Source organism: Pollicipes pollicipes, unplaced genomic scaffold (assembly GCF_011947565.3).
Source record: "Pollicipes pollicipes isolate AB1234 unplaced genomic scaffold, Ppol_2.1 Scaffold_4881;HRSCAF=5763_pilon_pilon_pilon, whole genome shotgun sequence".
In the NCBI taxonomy this organism is placed as follows: Eukaryota; Metazoa; Arthropoda; class Thecostraca; order Pollicipedomorpha; family Pollicipedidae; genus Pollicipes; species Pollicipes pollicipes.
Genome location: NW_023596576.1, coordinates 58,346,536 through 58,365,812, shown reverse-complemented (window position 1 = coordinate 58,365,812; position 19,277 = coordinate 58,346,536). Strand labels below are relative to the sequence as shown.

The 19,277-nt window shown below is 54.2% G+C and overlaps 2 protein-coding genes across 2 annotated transcripts; one reads left to right on the top strand and one right to left on the bottom strand.

Moving 5' to 3' along the window:
- Window positions 1-6,054: 6,054 nt before the first annotated feature.
- On the bottom strand, window positions 6,055-16,437 carry LOC119100663 (ADAM 17-like protease). The gene is made up of 16 exons (XM_037223739.1): window positions 16,377-16,437; window positions 15,814-15,939; window positions 15,223-15,361; window positions 14,711-14,811; window positions 14,164-14,291; window positions 12,966-13,110; window positions 12,482-12,651; window positions 11,174-11,368; window positions 10,121-10,259; window positions 9,731-9,815; window positions 8,985-9,135; window positions 8,174-8,486; window positions 7,404-7,660; window positions 7,046-7,120; window positions 6,500-6,727; window positions 6,055-6,063 (listed from the first exon to the last, which is right to left on the bottom strand). Exons 2-16 carry the CDS (start codon window positions 15,863-15,865, stop codon window positions 6,055-6,057), a joined length of 2,187 nt encoding a protein of 728 aa, XP_037079634.1. The 5' UTR covers window positions 15,866-15,939; window positions 16,377-16,437.
- Window positions 16,438-17,520: 1,083 nt separating this feature from the next.
- Window positions 17,521-19,029, top strand: LOC119101141 (oocyte zinc finger protein XlCOF6.1). Its single transcript, XM_037224419.1, has one exon. It carries the CDS (start codon window positions 17,563-17,565, stop codon window positions 18,832-18,834), a length of 1,272 nt encoding a protein of 423 aa, XP_037080314.1. The 5' UTR covers window positions 17,521-17,562; the 3' UTR covers window positions 18,835-19,029.
- The last annotated feature ends 248 nt before the right edge of the window (window positions 19,030-19,277 follow it).

Below are 19,277 nucleotides of genomic sequence, written 5' to 3'. Positions count from 1 at the left end.
CCCACTTCCACCTTACTCTGCCGTAAAGACGTGGATCCCTACAAAATAGCACGTCATGATGATGAACATCCGCGGAATGCAGGTCTCCTTGAAGAATTTTGGACGATGCAATATCTTCTATTTCATTTCCAATTGCTAAAGTCCCTTTTGCCACTCAGTCCTTAGAAACCAAAGGAAAGCATAAAGGCATAGGAGCCAAAATGTACTCTTATAAATGTACCTAGGGTACCCACATGAGGAGATAATGGGCATGTAATGCAACAATGTAGGGAAATAGCATTTATACCCAGATCTAGACTCAACCACGTTTGTTTAGTACATTCAAAGCTCATGATGTTCACCGTACCCCAGGTTGGGTAATCCTGTGCTCAATGCTTTCCTCAACAAATTTGGCAAAATTAGAGCTCTGATGGCAATCTATAACTACTAAAATTATTAGTCATTGCACACGTTCCTGGATATCCGTTCTGAAAGCAACGGGACTTAAAGCATGTTGATTATACAGATGCCTACATTGCTAGTTTATTCCATGTCGTTAACTTGTATAAAGAACGACGTAGAACCGGAACCCAGGATGATCCCACGAGAAAACCGAATGCACGGGATCCGAATTGGAGCAGACGGGTCTCGCGCTACGTCAACTGACACCTCCTATCATTTCTTGGAACCCCGCGTGCTGTACTCTTTCAATGGCACAGCCTTTAAATGAAATGGTGCACTGTACCGGACGTCATTGACTTCTTATGACAATGTTTCAGTGGTCCTCGTGTGATAATCCCGGCTAACACTCGAAGACCTACAAATCGTGGACGGTGATATGAACGAGATCATCAGCTTCAACATGTCATGCGAGTGCATTTAGGTCGACAGAACATACCTTAGCAAACACGAAACGACGACAAGATAGACGCATTCTGCCTAAACCAGACATAACACATTCCGTCCAAAGGGCTTCTCACAGACACAATAAAACAACAGTCACAAGCTGTCCAAGTGATTTATGCAGCCAAAAAGGAGACTGCACCAAGCACAGCGTGCAGCCTCCCGTCCGTAGGCGAACACATCGTCATCGTAAAACCACCAAATACAACACACCATCGTCACACGTTATCGTATCAAGCCCCCACCCTTCCCCACTGCTTCCATAGCCACAACGAAGACGAAGACTACGGAGCGTTAAATCGGACTCCTTTCCAGCCCTACGCACAGCAACAGCCCGAGCCGGGCCAGCACCCGGTACAGGCATGCAGGGAGCGGCTGGGTGCCCCAAGACAAACATTATAGGTTCCTGTGCGCACCATTCCTGTGTGCATGTATTCTTCGATACATGCACACACCAGATATCTTGCACATTTCCCCAAGCACGTTTAGACTTAAATGCGTGCCATCACCTCAAGCTCTTTATTTGGAACGACTAGAAAGGCCTCAGATAGTAAAGCCCCACCAAGCCTAAGCTTGCAGCTATAGGTATTTACCGAGAGGCCGGGATATTTCCACGACAAGACATCTGATGAACATGCAATGATCATAACACTGAACTGAGAAAAAGCAGCCTGCATGAGAACATTTACATGATGTGTTGTCTGTGTAACTGCCCAACTTGCCGTTCCATGACCTCAACTTGACATGACATGTTCCGCGACCCAGCACTCAATTTTGCTCGACGTAGTCCTGCGGACTGTGCGGCGCACCAGTCAGTCATGAATGCTGACAGCGCCTTGTCCCATGTCGGGTCATGCTTAGGGTGATCGTCCAGATCTTGAAGAATGAACGTCTGCATCTTGCCTAGGAGATCCGACATGGTGTTCCTTAGGAGATCCGACAAGATCCTTTATCGCAGCAAGTGGTCCAGGGATTGGCACAGAAACTCCAGTTTGGCTTTAAGGGAATGTTCCACATTTGGAGATATTTAAGAAAGTATCAGATATGATGAAAAATATCACTTATAACTACTGGTCTCTCTGAAGTGGAAAAGGCTGTTCTAGAGAACACAGTTTCCCTGTTAAGTAAATATAGTTATCAATGGGTCATTGCTTGATTACCTCATCACACCTTGCCCAACATTGACTGAGAGTCTATAGACGGCCGTTTTATCTATATCGTAAATGAGCTTAACAACTATATTTTCCTGGCCTTGATCGCTGCATGGCAAACGGAGCGGCAGGAATTGAAGACGTTGCCATGGCGTCATGGATGCTTGGAAGACCTTGAAATAGTATCCCCGAAATAGTCTGCACATCTTCGCGGGTGTGTTTTAAATAGTCTGCACAAATCATCGTCGCTCAGAAACTAGAGGGGTTTAAATCTTGAGAAGGACAAGACTGTAAACTGCACTAAATAATCTTCAAGATCGTGATTTCAGTTCGAAAACCCATACAAATATGGAACACTCCCTTTGAAGGCCTCTTAGCTGGAGTGGGGTGGAGTGCTCTTCCCCCTTCCATTCTAGAGCCACTGAATAACACGGGGTCCCTCCATTGTTTCATTGTAGGCTCATCGTAAGCTCTTATATCTCCTTTAATTTTCAGAGCGCCCCAAATCTGGCCTCATCGCCGGTCCCGCTGAGCCCGAAGGGCCCCTCGGAACCTAAGGGACACACGCACCCCCTGTGACCCTCCCCCCCCTCCCCCACTTGCATCACTGGTCGCAGAGCTGACATGCTGACGTGCTGACACATCGTTCCACCAGGGCGCATGTTAGTGCCCTGGCCGATGATGAGTGTGTGGGACAGACGTGATCTAAGGCCGAAATATCATTTAGGTATGTGAGGGGGCCTGGATTGAGCCTGGAATGTGTGCCCCTTCTGTCTAACTTTTGGAAGATGCCCAGTCCGCTTTGCAAACGGTCCACCTGAAAAAAACAATTTAAGTCTATTTGTCCTGAATGGACTTCTAAATTTATGTGAATCGGATACTGGTCACTAAAAAGCGGGCCAGGGTGGCCCTTGTGTGCAAAGTGATGCAATATGTGGTGTTGCCAATGTTAGATCTAGAACAGAGCATGTCACTGTGCTTCCGTGGTGATGTGTATGTGTGAGCCATGTGTGGGCGTATGTTGGTGCATATGAGGTCAGGAGTGTCCGTGAGCATGAAGAACGTGCCCCTTTGGTTGTGTCATGTTCGAGGCGACAGGATTCTCATGAGTAAAGCAGAAAGATCGCCTGAGAGGACAAGAAGCGTGAGACTGAAGTGCACAGAAAGAAGAATCAGATCTAACTGTGCTTATTCTACGTTCTCTGCCAGCAGGTTGGAATGAGCTTAGCTTGATGACGCAAAGGTTATTTGGGACAAACAAAGCCGAACGGTCTCCGTGCGGGTTTCGTCTGGGTTATTTGTATGAAGGTAGTAGCCGTTTATATTCACGAAGCAACTGTAAAACTCTGAGTCGCCAAAAAGGGTCTCTTGAATGGTGTTTTTCAATGGTCTGCTTTTATCATAACTTATTTTATACCAGAGGTGTACTCCATCGCAGCAGGCATTTACCGAATTTTGCGGTCTCCTTTAGAGAGGGGAGGGAGACCATCCCGCGGAGGGGCAATGAAACGGCGGTCAGGGGGCGGGGCGACGGCGGGAGCGCGTAACGCGTCAGGCTCGCTGATCGCAAGAGGGACTGGCCCGGAGGGTGGGCTGATGCCGGGGCCCGGCGGCCGAGGCGTCAGACGTCGGGGCGTCCTACGACGCCAGTATGGGTAGGGGAAACCAACACCGACGTGCTGGGGTGAGAGAGAGGCTCTCTGTGTCGGGTGGAGCGGGCCTCCCCTCGGGGAGGCTCGTAGTCACCGGGTTCGCCTCAACTGGGTCAGTCGGTGCGGGCTCGATCGGACGCCGCACTGGACGCGGCTGGCCTGAGGAGGGGCGGCGCTGGGAAGGAGGGAGGCTGCCCTGTGGTAGAGCGCTGACTCGGCATCTCAGACTCCTCGAGATGGGCCCGAGGCCCAGGCCAGTACGGCGGGGGGGGGGGGGCAGACGCATGCTCTCGCATACGCCCTGTTCGGTCAGCTCCTCCAGCAGCTCATGCACTGCATCACTGTTTCGTATTCTTGCCAAATCGCTTCATATCAGTCTTGTTGACAGCTAGGCTTCGAGGCTGGGCATGATTTCCGTGCCCCCTAACCTCTATGGCCACGTCCTTGGCGCGAGGGCGGGCGATCCGGAACCAGTGATTTCTGCGAGCGCTTGTAACAAATAACAGACGGCACCATCCATGTCGGCACAGCCCACAGAGTTGGCTAAGTCGGTACAATCCAGACTTCCTGACCAATGACTTTGGTATGGCGTATGGAGGGGCATAAAAGCATCCCATTAGGCGACTCAAACTTGACATTACTGAAAATGACTAAGACAATACCTTGATCATTGCTGACATCATGACGAGATTTGTACACGCAAGGATGCAGACTTTTTCTTGCTGTCCCACAAAACTAAACGACCCTTATCACGTGTGCTCTGGACCCGCAGCTGTTTTAGGCTTTTGACGATTTTAAAGGCATTCTGGCGACCTCACCACATCATTAGCAATGTGATAGCTGTCATCCCAACGAGTTCTGAGTGACATCGATAAGGGCTATCGATCAAGGACTGAGTGCCAGCGATCGGACAATGATATCCGGAGATACCATGGGGTTTCTCCCACCACTAAGGTCGTCATGAGCGGTGAAACACCAACCGCGGTGCAGCTGGGAGCAGCACAGAACGCTGCGCCGACAACATGAAGTCCGATGGTCACACGAGTCGCGTGACTGCATTCGCACCTCCCCACCCTGTGCGGCAGAGTCTCTGCTCGTCAGCTTCTGGGGCTGCACCGGCGACACGAGTCCGATGGTCACACGAGTCCGCGTGACTGCATTCGCACCCTCCTCACCCTGTGCGGCAGACAGTCTCTGCTCGTCAGCTTCTCCGGGGCTGCACCGGCGACACGAGTCCGATGGTCACACGAGTCCGCGTGACTGCATTCGCACCCTCCTCACCCTGTGCGGCAGACAGTCTCTGCCCGTCTGCTTCTCCGGGGCTGCACCGGCGGGCCGCGCGGAGCCCCCATCTACAGCTCCCGGGCCGACACTCACGCGTCCAGCACCGACCGGCCTGTATTGAGCGCCACTCGGCGGGGTCACGCGTGACTAGCGGGCTGCGAGATCACCCGTCCGCCGGCGGCGCGGGCGCGGGTCGCCAAACGCGCTCGCGGGCGGACACCACCGACAAACACTACCGCCGCCGTCAAACGCGAGCAAGCGGCCGAGACCCACACGCACAGACACCTCGGCGAACGCAGGGCGCCCGCCACTGCGGAGTGCTGCCGTGCGTTTTAAAATATAATATACTACAGCGACGCATGTAAAATGCGGCGCCGTGCAACTCAAATCTACGTGGATCACGAGCGACAACCACAACAGTGAACGGCACGACGAAATGTCACGGACGCGCCAATCCTGACTACAATATCGGCGCACGCTGACTAGCTGTGCAGCCGACCACGGCTTTTGAAGCATCACGTCCACCTGGGTGGCGTGCGCCGCGGCCCGGGAGCGCCGCAGCCGCACTCTGCTCATGGCAGCGCCGGCGTGGCGCCAGCGGCGGTCGCGCCGACCGATGCCGCGTAGCTCGGGCGGGACCGGGCCGAGCACGCCGCCGCTCGCAGTGACACAACGTCCTAACAACGGTACAACGACCACACCGCTTGGTAACATGATAGCAATACGTAAAACTAACACAAAGCCGGCTGGTATGTGACTGCGATATCGTTTAGCCTCGTCAGCGCCGTGCGTCGAACCATGGTATCACATGGTAGGCAACACTGAAATAATTCATGATAAAATGAGCATGCGCAAAACACTTACGAAGGTCTACTAATCACGGCGGGGGTAACGGTTTCTGAGTAAACTCACAAACAGCTCACAATGGCAACAAGAGCCACGCAAAACATCTGCGAAGGTCCACTAATCACGGCGGGGGGGGGGAAGCTTGCTGAGTAAACCCACATACAGACGGAAGCGTACCCGGATGTCGCGCCTCGTGGTTGGGTCGAGTGAAAATTCGCGCATCTTCGACAGACCCGTCGTCAGCGCCTCTGGCAGACAGTGGCTGGCACGGCGCCACAGCAAGTACGCATACACATATACGATGCTGCCGGGGAGCTTTGGCGTATCGATTGCTGTGGTCATCAAGCGCTCTCCACCCCCCCCCCCCCCCCCCTCCCCCCCATCATTTCCTCCGCACACAAAAGTACAGACGAGTATCTAAAAAACTGACCAAAATCATGCGTCCGGCACTGCACGCCATCGCCGCTGTGTCACTGCTGCCTCCCGGGCCCACTGTGGCACCCTCCCGCACACCTCCGGGCGCGACGCGGAGGCGGCGTCGCCCCCTCGGGCCTACCGGCGGCTCCACACCGCCGCCGGGCTTCTCCCGGCCGCGTCCCTCCGTCGCGCGCGCGGACCCGTCGGCCTCGCTCGGCGCCGAGCGCGCGCCCTCCGCGCCCGGCCGCCGGTGGCCTACATCCGCGCCGTGGCGCCGTACTCGCGCTCGCGCTCGGCCAGCCGGCGGCGCGTGTAGACGACGCGCCTCTCGCCCGGCCGGATCAGCTGATCGCGCCGCTGCCACTCCAGCTCCTGCTCCTCGGCGCGCCGTCGCTTGGCGTCCACATAGCTGAAGATGCAGGAGGCCGGCACCCAGATGATGATGCTGATCACCAGCACGGTGCCCACGATGTTGTCGCGAAGGAAGCGCAGTACCTGCGGTGCAGGCCGTGGTCGCTGTCAGGACCACGGTCAGGGCCACAGCACGGTCGGGGTTCGGACCGGGCGGCAGGCAGGCCAGCCTTTTGATGCCAAGGAGATCAGCAACGCAGGAGTCAACGGGATCAACACGTCGGGGGTCACGGGAGTCAACCGGCCACTGGCTCCAACGTATATTACCGAAGAATTACTTTTCTAGTGACCTGTGGTAGCGACTGATGGCAAACCGTTGCCATCAGTGACCATATTTTTACACTAATAGGCGCAGATTCTGCAAACAGTCCCTTTACTCACGAAAGGTACTGAACGGTATACCTTATTGATGTTGATGTCTTCGATGATATCCCAGAATCGCTCCACCACGTCCTGTACAGTTTTCTCGCAAACACCCTGCAACAGGTTAAACATCGTGTTTCACATTCTGACAGCGCCACGTCACCACAGTGCCACGTTAGCCGGCGTTCAGTTCACACGTGCTGGACACACATACGTTGATAGTTAAGAGGTGATGATACACCCAGCTGTTTCACCCGGTGGTCCACACAAGACCGCCACACAGCAACCATGCGCTACTCCTCGCCCGTTGACCCCGGTGCCTTTGCCGCGGCCGCGCCGCCGACAGCCGCGCCGGGCCCCGGTCGGCGGCGCGTCGAGGGCCGGCCTGCCCGCTCACCGTGTTGGTGCAGAAGCCGTGCATGCACGGCGTGCCGCCGGACAGCATGCGCACCGGCTCCTGGGCCGTGCACGTGTCGTTGAGCGAGCGGCGGCAGCAGAGGTTGCACGCGTCCTCCTCGACGTCGCACATGCAGCTGTGCTGGTCCTGCAGTTCGCAGAAGGCCACGCACTTGCCGGCGCGGCAGCGGCCGCCGTGCTCCTGGCACTCGGTGTCGTCGCCCATCGGCGCCGACGGCGGACACTCGGCCGACGCGCCTGCGCACGGCCGGCGGCGACAGTCACCTCGGGAGACGGGGTGCGCGGCCGGAGACGGGGGCGGGGGCGGGGGGCGTCGGCGCGCGCGCGCACGGCGCCGTCCGCGCCGCACGACCGTTACGGGGAGTGCCCCCGGAGACACGTACAGACGCGGACGCACGGGCAGTTCACGAGGAGCTGCAATGACACCCGCCCACGACTTATTCAGAAAAGCGCACGGTGTCGGGCTGGTGACTGACGCACCCGATTCATACACGCACACACACGGGCACGCTGACGATCGGGCCGCGTTAGTAAAACAACCTGTTTAACCTAAATTAAGATGAGGACGCGGGGTAGGCTGCAATACCTTGAGTACAGGACTTAACTTCGCACTCCAAAAGTTTAATCGGTACCACTCCCAACACTTTGTCCTGAGCATTCACTCATTTATGAGCACTTCACCAGGAGATTGTTTGCAGCAGCCTTTCACCCCAGCCCGTGGAGCTACCTGGACAGTGTTCCCCGCCTCACCGTTGCACTTGGCCTCCATCTCGCACGTGTGCAGGCTGGCGTCCCGGCACTTGACGCCCATCTGTAGGTACTGACAGCGGCTGCAGCAGGGCGAGTTCTTGTCGCTGCAGACGGCGCCACGCTTGCGGCGCAGCTGGCAGTTTTTGTCGCAGCACGCGTCCTCGTCCTCGGAGCCCACCAGGCCGGCGTCGCACTCCTCGTCGCCCTCGACGCGCAGGTTGCCGCAGAACGACTCCTCCGGCTCGGTGAAGCAGCGGGAGGACTTGGCCACCAGCACGGCGCGGATGGAGCGCAGAGAGCACGGCGAGAAGCGCTGCCGGGGGAGCGGCGGGCGAGCACTGAGCCGGCGCGCGCGAGAGGGACGAGCCCGACTCCGACTCATCGGTCACGAGTCTGACTCTGACTCTCCGACCCACGAGTCTGGCTGACTCACCGGGTCACCAGTCTGAGTCTGACTCGCTGGGTCACCAGTCCGACTCTGACTCGCCGGGTCACCAGTCTGACTCTGACTCGCCGGGTCACCAGTCTGACTCTGACTCGCCGGGTCGCGAGTCTGACTCTAGCCCGCCGGGTCACGAGTCTGAGTCGGACATTCGCGGGAGCGCGAGACATGGTTCACCTGACGCCAGTGTGACACGCACAACATCACGCAGCACTGTTGGTTTGGAAACGAGCCGAGGACCAGAGAGAAAAAGGGCCGAGTGTATGTCCAGAGCATCATGACGGGTGATACCGCACACACCAGACATGGCAAACATCAGGAAACCCAACCGAGAGAACGGCGCATGCGGCCGATCGCAGAAGTACGCACCTTGTTGTTGAGGTCGTAGCCGGACACGGAGTATGTGTACATGAGGTAGGAGCCGCCCTTGTTGGCGCTGGGCGAGCACTCGGGCAGGTCCGGGTCATGTTCACTGCCCCAGTTGTGGCCGAACTCGTGGGCCGTCACCAGGTCAGCCTCGCTGTCGGTCAAGATGGCTGCTGGTGAGTTCGGCCGGAGGGGACGGGTCCCAGGTCATGCAGCTCAGCACGGCCCCCGCCGCGGACAACGGCGTCCCATCGTGGCCCAGTGGTCGCCAGGCCGAGCGCACGGGGAACGATAGACTGACTGACTGACTGCCTGCCTGACTGACTGACTGACTGACTGACTGACTGACTGACTGACTGACTGACTGACTGACTGACTGACTGACTGACTGACTGACTGACTGACTGACTGACTGACTGACTGACTGACTGACTGACTGACTGACCGACTGACTGACTGACTGACTGACTGACTGACTGACTACCGGGACATGGTTTTGTACGGAGGTCACCGGGTCAACCATCAGAGACGAGTCATAGGCAGACACCAGGCAGACACAATCGGTCAGGTCCCATCCGATCGCCGGAAAAGGGCGGACCGGGGGGGGGGGGGGGGGCTTAGGGAGGACAGTGGGACCCAGCTGCTGTACAAGGAGGAACAGTCCCGTGACCCAGTGACCGCCAGCCCAATGATGCGGTACATTAGTCTGGGGCGTGTCCAGTGACGGTGGCGGCCAGCGGCAGACTGACCGGGTGATGACCCGCTGGCCGTAATGGTTCCGCGACGAGCTCAGGCCCGAGTTCAGGTACAGCGTAAAGCCGTTCTTAAAGTATTCTGAAACAGCAGAAAACATTTCAGGGGCAAGCAAATGCAGCACGGGGCTTACCAGGTCAAATGCAGTTACATAAGACAACCCACGCCAAGCAGACATGCAAAGCGCACAGGCGGACGCGATCAATGACACTGGAGCCTGTATAGACCAGACGAAGCTGCGACCATGTTTTGTGTCTGAGGCCCTGTGTCTAAGGTGAGAAAAGGTCCCGAATCCCGTCCAAAAGCCGGTCACATCCCGTCGCCGGCCGAGCGCCGAGAGCGCACGCCCGTGAGGAAGGTCGACGGCAGCCGACTGGCCCTCGTACCGGGCGTGCAGATGCCGCCGACCGAGTTGCGCCGCGGCGAGCCGACGTACGCCAGCCCCAGGATACCGCCGTCGAACCGGATGTCGGTGAAGAGGTGCGCCAGGCAGAAGTCCTCGTGCGAGGGCTCGCGGCTGAACACCTGCGGCGGCGGCGGCGGCGCGATCAGCGTCGGAGTCGGGCGCCCGGCCGAGGGGCGGCCTCAGGTCACAGGCTGGGGAAGGTGACGCAGCCCAGCCAGGCGCACACCGGCATGTTTTGGGCGGCATTCTATACACACGTACTATGCGAATGGAGAAACACATCTGTGATTAAATAACACACGAGAAAACAACTAAGGCGCAGGTAGGTTACGCGATGACCCGCGCTAAAAACACAAAACCTGCAACCGTTCGGCAAACAGATAACTGCAAAAGCAGAAGCAAAACGAGTATAGCATTTTTCTGACAAAAACAAAACGCCTCACATGAGCCGCTGCTGTTCAGCATCCCGTCGTCAGTCCTCACAACAGTCAGTCGGTGACCGTCACCTATGTCACCGGGTCGCTCGCTGTCGTTCGCTGGATGTGACAACAGAGCTCATGGAGTCGTTGCGTCTGGTCCGCCAGAGAAGGAGAGTCAAACGAGACTGCTATCCACCCCTCAGCCAGTAACGGCAAGACGAACCTCCGCGGCCTGCGAGACTTTGGTTCAGTGCGGATACGCTTTCAATACGCCATCAGTACTGTAACTGTCTCTTATCTACTAGCCCCTTTCCGCACAATTTTCTGCTCATTGAGTCGGGTTGCAAAGCTATAGTGATGCGTTGGGAAAGTGTAAACCAATCTTGTCGAAAAAGCTACTGGAACTATTTTAAAAATCATGACATTAGGCGACTGCTGCCTTTTTTCAAAACAACAGACACGTCAAGCCTTCAGTTACACCTAACAAAACAAGTCAGCAAGCATCCACGCGTCGCTAATAAAACCAGCCGTACAGGTCGACAGCTGCCCGGACCGGTGATCATCCCGGCCACCCGGGCGTGCTGCCAGGCCGCTGACCAGGCCCCCATTCCCACCTCCAGCAGGTGGCGCACGTCCCAGCTGCCCGTGTCCATGTTGTAGTGCTCCTGGCCGCGCGTGACAGGCGTGTGCGCGTTGTGCACCAGGATCTTCTTGATGACGAAGCCCATGGCCGAGAGGCCGTGGTCGCCGGCCCGGTCGGCCCACACCGTCTCACGGTAGATCTTGTCCACGCGGTCGATCAAGCTGATCTGCAGGAGTCGGGTCAGGTCACGCCGCTGTGCGGCAGCCGCGCAAACGCGTCATTGGGGTCACCGCTCTTACGCAAAATAAAACTCAAACATGCGTTGCATCCTGTGAATGAAATTCAGGTACTTCGGCAGGTCTGTCATGCATACGCATGTCACGACAAGCATTAAAAAAATCTTCACTAAATCGAGGTACGTAAGCATTTCAGTGTGGCACCGGGGAGGGGCTGGAGAGGATGCTGTTCCATGTGATGTTTCCTTTGTTCATGTTCACGTATCATCAGAGGTCTATTCATTTTGTTATTTCTTTTCCCCTCCAGTCATTTTAACGTCCCGGTTATTTTACCTATTTTCGTATCATTTCACGACGCATGCGATCGTCACCTCTGTAAATGTCGACAACTTTACGTCGGTTACATCCGGTGAAAACAAAGCATTCATCTGAACGAGTTTAAAGCTTTGCTGTGGCCGCAAATGTGCCGAAGCTATCTTCACCGGATCAGCTCAGGTGATCACCCACTTAATGGCGTGAACAACAATATTCAATAGTTACCTATCTCCCAGCGCAACGCACCAGTGCGGAGATGAATCTCAGCAGACGTCGGAGATGGTCATAGGAAAGGATGCACGGAAGGATCCCGTCCGCTCCACACCCACGGGATGGCCTGGAAGAAGAGGGAGAGGAAGCGCGCTCCACATGATGCAACGCTCTGGCAGCACGGAAGGATCCCGTTCGCTCCACACCCACGGGAAGGCCTGGAAGAAGAGGGAGAGGAAGCACGCTCCACATGATGCAACGCTCTGGCAGCACGGAAGGATCCCGTTCGCTCCACACCCACAGGAAGGTGTGGAGTGAGGCACAGCACGCCCCACATGATGAAACGCTCTGGCAGCATGGATGCCCGTCCGCTCCACATCTACAGGAAGGCCTGGAGGGAGAAGCAGCACGCTCCACATGATGCAACGCTCTGGCAGCGACGCCGGTATCACAGCGTTAAACATGCATGTGGACAGCAGGCTTCAGAGAAAAGCATGCCAAGCCCGTCAGCTAGCACGTGAGCGACAGCGGGTGGTGTGTTTGGCGCCGGACGTGCGGCCCATGCTTGAGCATTATACCAGGTAGTTGATGGTGGTCTTTGTGCTGCTTCCACCCATGTCCTTGTAGAACCTGTAGTCCGCCACCAGCAGGAGCGGGCACCTTGTCTTCAGCATGTTGAACGTGTAAGCCTCTGTCGTCTGCCGCTTGGCCCTCACATGCGGCCCGTCCTCCTTACTCCACTCGGGGCCTGGCATAACCGTATGGGCTTAGACACGCGCCGCACTCCAGCTGAGCCCACGTAACCATGTGGCGGAGTTACACATGAACCGTTCCTCATACCAAAACAGGGTGCTGCAGCGAGTTTCAACAAGAACACAAGGTACATTGTGAGTGCCTTCCCCAATCCCAGGAATTGGCTGTGCCTCGCCAACAAATCTCGGGTCATCGGCTGGTCCGAACGGACCGTCCACCCCTTGAATGAAGACAAGCGCACCTAACCCCCTGCCGACAGACGGGCGCCTCGTCGGCGGGCGGGGCCGCCGCCGGCGTCGTCGGCCTCACCGGTGGCGTTGCCGTCCTCGCGGACGTAGGCGCAGTGGGAAGTGGGCGGCAGGTGCGACGCAGGCGTCTCCGGCTCCTCCACGTCCGAGCCGCGGTACGTGATCATGCGGCTGCGCTCCGGGTCGTCCATGTGGCGCCAGGCCGGCTGCGGCGGCGCGCGGCGGTGGTCAGGGGCGACGGCGCGCGCGACGGAGCGGCGGTCGCCGGCGAAACGCGGCTGCCAGCGCGCGCGGAACCGAGGCCCGAGCTGGCTGGCACGGGTGCGCGCACCACTGGGCGGACTAAGGGCCTACTCGAGCGTTCGGCTCGGCCAACACGAAGTGCGCGAATGAAGACGTAAGAATGTTGCGGCGGCAATCAGAATCTGTGTTACGGAAGGATTGCGGCGAGCCATTAGTATCACACACGGAAAAAATTGTTCCGACTATCGTCCTCGTCTACTGTGCTACTACCTTGATGCGTTGCGTACATACTTACAAACCAGACGAGAATGGTAGTCCGAACAATTATTTCATCCGTGGAGTTACTCCATGGACGAAATAATATATTGTCTGTATAATTTGATTGTTTGCATGAAATCCAGAAGCATGCTCACAGCTGCGAAATTTGGTGTGTTCGTATTCGCTTCCATCCTTAACTTGGTCTGGTTACCGTGGTTACACCCTAACCTGGAAGTGGCGCCCTGGTTTTCTAATAGCATTGATAGGTGGTTTCAAATATATCTCCATGTGGTGGACGTGCCACTTGGTCCGCACTCAATACACGTGGTGAACAAGTCACATACATCCACAGGTTTACTATTACTGCAACGTAGTGGGAGATTGGTGGGTGCAAGCTCACACGTAACACGTGACATACCTCTTCCTTGTACGCGCGAACATCGTCATCGCTGGACGCGCTCTCGCCTTGACAAATAGGCGCCGTATCTGGCTGCACCTTCACCTCGATGCAATGAGCTTCGATTCTGGATGCACGCTCACCGCGGCAAATAGGTGCCGTATCTGGCTGTACCTTCACCTCGATGCAATGGGCGTCGATTCTGGATGCACACTCACCTCGCTGGCACACGCGTCTTCCCTGAACACGCGCTTACCTTGCCATCCTTGGGTGCACGCTCACCTCGTTGTCCTTGGCTGCACGCCCACCTCGCCATCTCTGGCTGCCACGCTCACCTCGCCATCCTTGGCTGCACGCTCACCTCGATGTGATAGGTGTCTTCCTTGGTGCGAACGGTGGCCGTCATCACGCCGTTCTCCAGCTGTACGCTGGCATCCGATTCGGTCTCGCCGAACACGCGCCCCTCGTACAGCTCCGAGTCTTCCGGATCTGGGGGACCACGCGGCGGCGTCGGCCCATCCGCTCCACAGGGGACGTCATGGCTGGTCTGTGCGTGTGTATCGTGCGTGAGATGTCGGCATCGTCGGTCCGCACGCTCCACAGGGGGACGTCATGGCTGGACTGTGCGTGTGTATCGTGCGTGAGATGTCGGCATCGTCGGTCCGCACGCTCCACAGGGGGGAGCCATGGCTGGTCTGTGGGTGTGTATCGTGCGTGAGATGTCGGCATCGTCGGTCCGCACGCTCCACAGGGGGAAGCCATGGCTGGTCTGTGGGTGTGCATCATGCATGAGATGTCAGCATCGTCGATCCATCCGCTCCGCAAGGGGACATCATGGCTGATCTCTAAGTGTGCATTGTGTGTGAGATGTGGACATGTCATTTGTCATCTGGGTTGGAAGGACTCACCCAGGTGATGAAGCTTCTCTGCTCCATTCTCATCAACTTCATATGCTTTGAACTGGCTGTGCAGGAGGTGCTTCCGTGGTGTGAGCACAAGCCTGAACTCCCTGAAAACATTGGCAACCAGTTGAAAGCCATGGAATGTTTTCAGAGCATTCTTGCCAGACATTACCTTTGCAGCACCACAATGGCTCAAAACATTGGCTGTCTTTTGGCTGTCTTTACACCAAAATCTGTGCCAACTGAGTTCTGAACTCTAGACATCCAGCTCTCAGATTTATGACAAGGCATTCTGCACTGCAGATTCATGATGTGTGCTAAAATTGATGGCAAGAGATTTATCTGCTCTGTCAGATGTATCATAAGCGCATGTTTTTGCAGTCTAATCCACAGTGGAAAATAATTTTCCAACATAGAATGCTTACACAATATGTTGTGCAGGCAACAGGCACTCTACACTGAACATGGTGATATAAAATGTGCAAAAATATTTCATAGTATTTTAAATCCATGCTTACCTCCCAAGAGTCTTGAATGTAACCTCTTTTATTTTGTTGAATGGATGAGGACTGCTGTTGATGCCCCGCTTCACTATTGTGTGACTGAGCTCAGAAGCATGCATGAGTTGATGATACCTCAGGCGTGGTAGGCGAGAGCCTAAGGACACAACAATCTACAAGTTTTTGACCAGCACAGCTAGGAAAATAAAGCATCATCTGAAAATTACACCTCACAAACACAATTTTAACAACATGAGATTCTGACACCCATAATACTACCAAAAACTCCATTCTTAAAAAGCAACCACAAGAACTATCCTAATATGCTTTATATTCCATCTTTGTAACCATAAATATCACATAAGTATTTAAAAGACTTGTTCCCAAGTAACATCCTATCATGTTATCATAAATATATCACCAGATAGAAGATCAAAATCCCAGAATACTGAAACCTTAACAAATTCACATGAAGCTAAAAGGCAAGATTAAGAGCAAGGCATTCAACAAATTCACCATTTTTTTGACAGCCAAGGCAGTTGCAACAGCCTTACAACACCCCTTGTCACAGAAAATACTAGGTAAGCAAATACAAAAAATAGAGCATACCTTGTCCACCAGCAAGACACATAACCAAGAATAGGGCATTGATCAGAGGCATCCTTACAGCTGTTTTATTTTGAACACAAAAATCTTCAATTAACAGCCTCTACAATGGACCGCATGCTCCTTCACCTGTAGGTAACATAAAGGGCAACATTGTAAGAACAATAAGCAATAAGAACAATAAAACAACAATGTAAAGAACAATTGTGCTCATTCTTGTGATTTTAGAGCAAAGTAAGGGCAACATGAGCTTAGAATATCACAATCCTCTTCTCAACCCTTGAACTATCCCAAACCTCAGTCACTGGCTTTCTCACCTATGACTCATCTACATCCTGAACGCATAGGGCTTAAAAATGGTCATCACAATGGTCAAATCGATCAAGTGCCAGGGGAGTGACGCAGTCCAAGCTGCACACAAAATCAGGTACGTGGGACAAAATCCGGCGGAACCATTCGGGTTTGGGATTACCAATAAAAGGGACCACGCTCAATTCTTAATTCGCTCACTACTTGGTGATATTTGTTATCAATCTTTGCAGTTTTTGAGTCGTATAGGTACTTACCGTAAGTCATGTAGATTCGGGCCGTCAACCACTCATAAAATAAAACTAAAAACACACCACACCTGGCCCCCCGCTCCCTCGATCCAGCGCAAAAACAACACCCGCCGGATTTCCTTGTTTACAAAACCGCGTTTATCGGGGATTTGGGTGCCTAAAGAAAGAAGACCTCATACAAATTTATAAAACTATAGCCTCCGACAAAACTTGTCGCCGGGCTATTTATGTTCGCTCACAGAAAAGCCAGAGAAAAAGTACTTAAAAATTATTTCTATCGGATTTTTCCTGTTTTTATATTAATTTGGTAATATTTTAGATAAAATATAAACTACCACTTTATGTCCCTGGTGGAGAAGGTTGTAAACTAAAAAGGAACCAATGGCAAACTAATGTACACAAGGGGTACACGGGGGTGGGATGCGGTGTCGGTGGTGGTGGCGGAGGGAGGATGGACTTTGGAAAGTGAGTTGTTAATCGGTCAAGAGCTGACTGGAAGACGCTAGCAAGCGTCACAAGACATAAGTGATTTAGTTAAGCTTCATGCTCATTCAGGTGTAGCCACGGCACCGAGAAGGCTGGGGAATGGCAGGCGTATTGACATTTGCAGCGATCGCGAGGTGTGGTGTATGTGCGAGGTAGCAACGCTATTTGCTATGATCTTATAATACTCTATGCTGCAGCGAAACTCCATTGGTAGATGAACATGGAGAGTGCTGAGAATGACCTGTCTATCACCAGCACGTTGGCATGCTTTCAAGGGAAGATCAAGGAAGCCATTGCATTAGTTCAGTCCATGTCCACTGAAGACAAACTAAAGGCTGTCCAGTACTGGAATGTTGTATCTGAAAATCTGCAAGATGTTGTGAACAGCTCAGCAGATGACATTACTGCTCTTGCATCACAACTGTCTGAGCGGGAGAACTTGATTGCACAAGAGCAGTTCAAGCTTTGTAGCAGCCATCTTCCCCAGTATCAAAGACCCATTCTGCAACACACCTCAACATACCACTCCAATTCAGTAAGCCATTCTCACCATCCTCGACACACAAGATCTCAAGGAGTCAAAGTTTTTCAGCAGAACCAGGATGATGCCAACCACACCGCTTTGTTTGATTTGGAGCAGAAGCAGGCTGATATGAATGCCATTGGAACAGATTTGCTTGATCATTATCTTGTCAGTCAGCCAACTATGACTGCTGCGAGTGATGGACAGCATTCCCTATCTGTGGTGGTTGATCCCAGTAACACATTTACCTCTGGGTTAGGACTTCGGGGTGCTGTACCAATACCATCAGGGAGCCCAACCATGACTGTGAACACCCTAGCTATTGAAGAGACCTTGGATGTACAAAGAGGTGATCATGTTGATGGAGATGATCCATTGCCATTGCCAGAGGTACCATTCACTGCAGAAGAAAGTGAAGGATTTGGTGTGGATGATATAGAAATACCTGTTCCTCCAGCACTGGGGAACAATGTGTCAAACAATGTTGGGCCAGTTGCAGAGGATGAGAATGTTGCAGGAAGCTCAGTTGATCTCCGCAAATATCTAACTATTGCCAAAAACAAAAGAGGTGCTGCAGTCCTTAACTTCTTCACAAAGCAGGCAAGAGATCCTGAAGCAAAGGGTAGTGATTGCCATGTGTATTGCTGCAATGTTTGCCAGAAAAGCTACCCAAGCATTGGATCTTTTTACTACCACTTTGCAATTCACAGTAGATCATTTGCTTGCCAGAAGTGTGGTGAATCATGTCACTCCAGGGCACACCTCCGCACCCACATGCAGTGTCATGGTGTACCATGCCAAAACAAGTGCAAGGAGTGTGGCAGGGAATTCACGACGTTCAGCAATCTGAATCGCCATATGAAGACACACACTGATGACCGCCCATTTGAGTGCACTGTGTGCAACAAACGTTTCCGCGAGAAGAAGTCCCTGCAGATCCACGGGCGGGTGCATTCCGGCGAGCGGCCGTACCAGTGCGACATCTGCGCGTCACGTTTCGTGCAGCTGGGCGCGCTGAACGCGCATCGCGAGACGCACGCCGACATCAGGCGCCACCTCTGCGACTTGTGCGGCAAGAGCTTCCGGCAGAAGGTGCAGCTGAAGATGCACACGCTGCGGCACGAGGGAAAGAAGGGCTTTCAGTGCGAGAAGTGTCCGATGGCGTTCAACGTGCTGAATGATCTGAAGCGGCACCGTCGCAGCCACATGCAAGACAAGCCTTTCAAGTGCGACGAGTGCGGCAAGTCATTTCCGCGACAGCAGGCGCTGACTGAGCACTTGAACCGCCACTATGGCAACAGACCCTACCAGTGCCCTTTCTGTACAAAGTCCTACCCAGAAATGTCTGCGTGCAAAAAGCACATCAAGACCCACGAAGGGTCCAAGCCTTCCGGCTCTTCGCAGACTTCTACCGGTGAGTCAGCAGTGGCATTGCCAGCTGCGACCAGTCGGTGAAATGCGATTGTTTTGCTGAAGTTTGTTGTTGTGTTTGCTCGTGAAATATATGTATTTACATTGCGAGATTGCATTCCTTGCCATGTCTGAAGGAACGCACGCAAAATTCGTGTGGTTGGCAGTTTTTTATGCGTGCCGCGAAAGAGAGAAATTACGAACCACCAAACGTGAAAGCATTCCAGAGGAGAATAACCCAGTATTAACGATATTACACTGCGCTAAAAATGTATGTGCTTGTCATGTTGTGTGACGAGCGATGTAGCGATAACAGTGGCGAGCCGTGTGGTATTCCGAGGCCGAAACCAGCCGCGGCAACCACCGTGGGCTCAGCAATCTGACCCCCGCTAATGGTGTCTTCCCAACCGGGAATGGCCCGGTACTGGGGAATGACGCAGGGATGGTGACGTGCTTGTGCTGACTGGCGCCATTTGTGGTTAGGACCT

Excerpts from the sequence above, each read along its gene's own strand:
- LOC119100663 (XM_037223739.1), bottom strand. The coding sequence starts at position 15,865 with ATGCCTCTGATCAATGCCCTATTCTTGGTTATGTGTCTTGCTGGTGGA. Across the intron at positions 7,661-8,173 it reads GATGGAGGCCAAGTGCAACG|GCGCGTCGGCCGAGTGTCCG; the intron begins GTGAGGCGGGGA and ends GGCCGTGCGCAG. Across the intron at positions 7,121-7,403 it reads ACGGCTTCTGCACCAACACG|GGTGTTTGCGAGAAAACTGT; the intron begins GTGAGCGGGCAG and ends AACCTGTTGCAG.
- LOC119101141 (XM_037224419.1), top strand. The coding sequence starts at position 17,563 with ATGACTGCTGCGAGTGATGGACAGCATTCCCTATCTGTGGTGGTTGAT.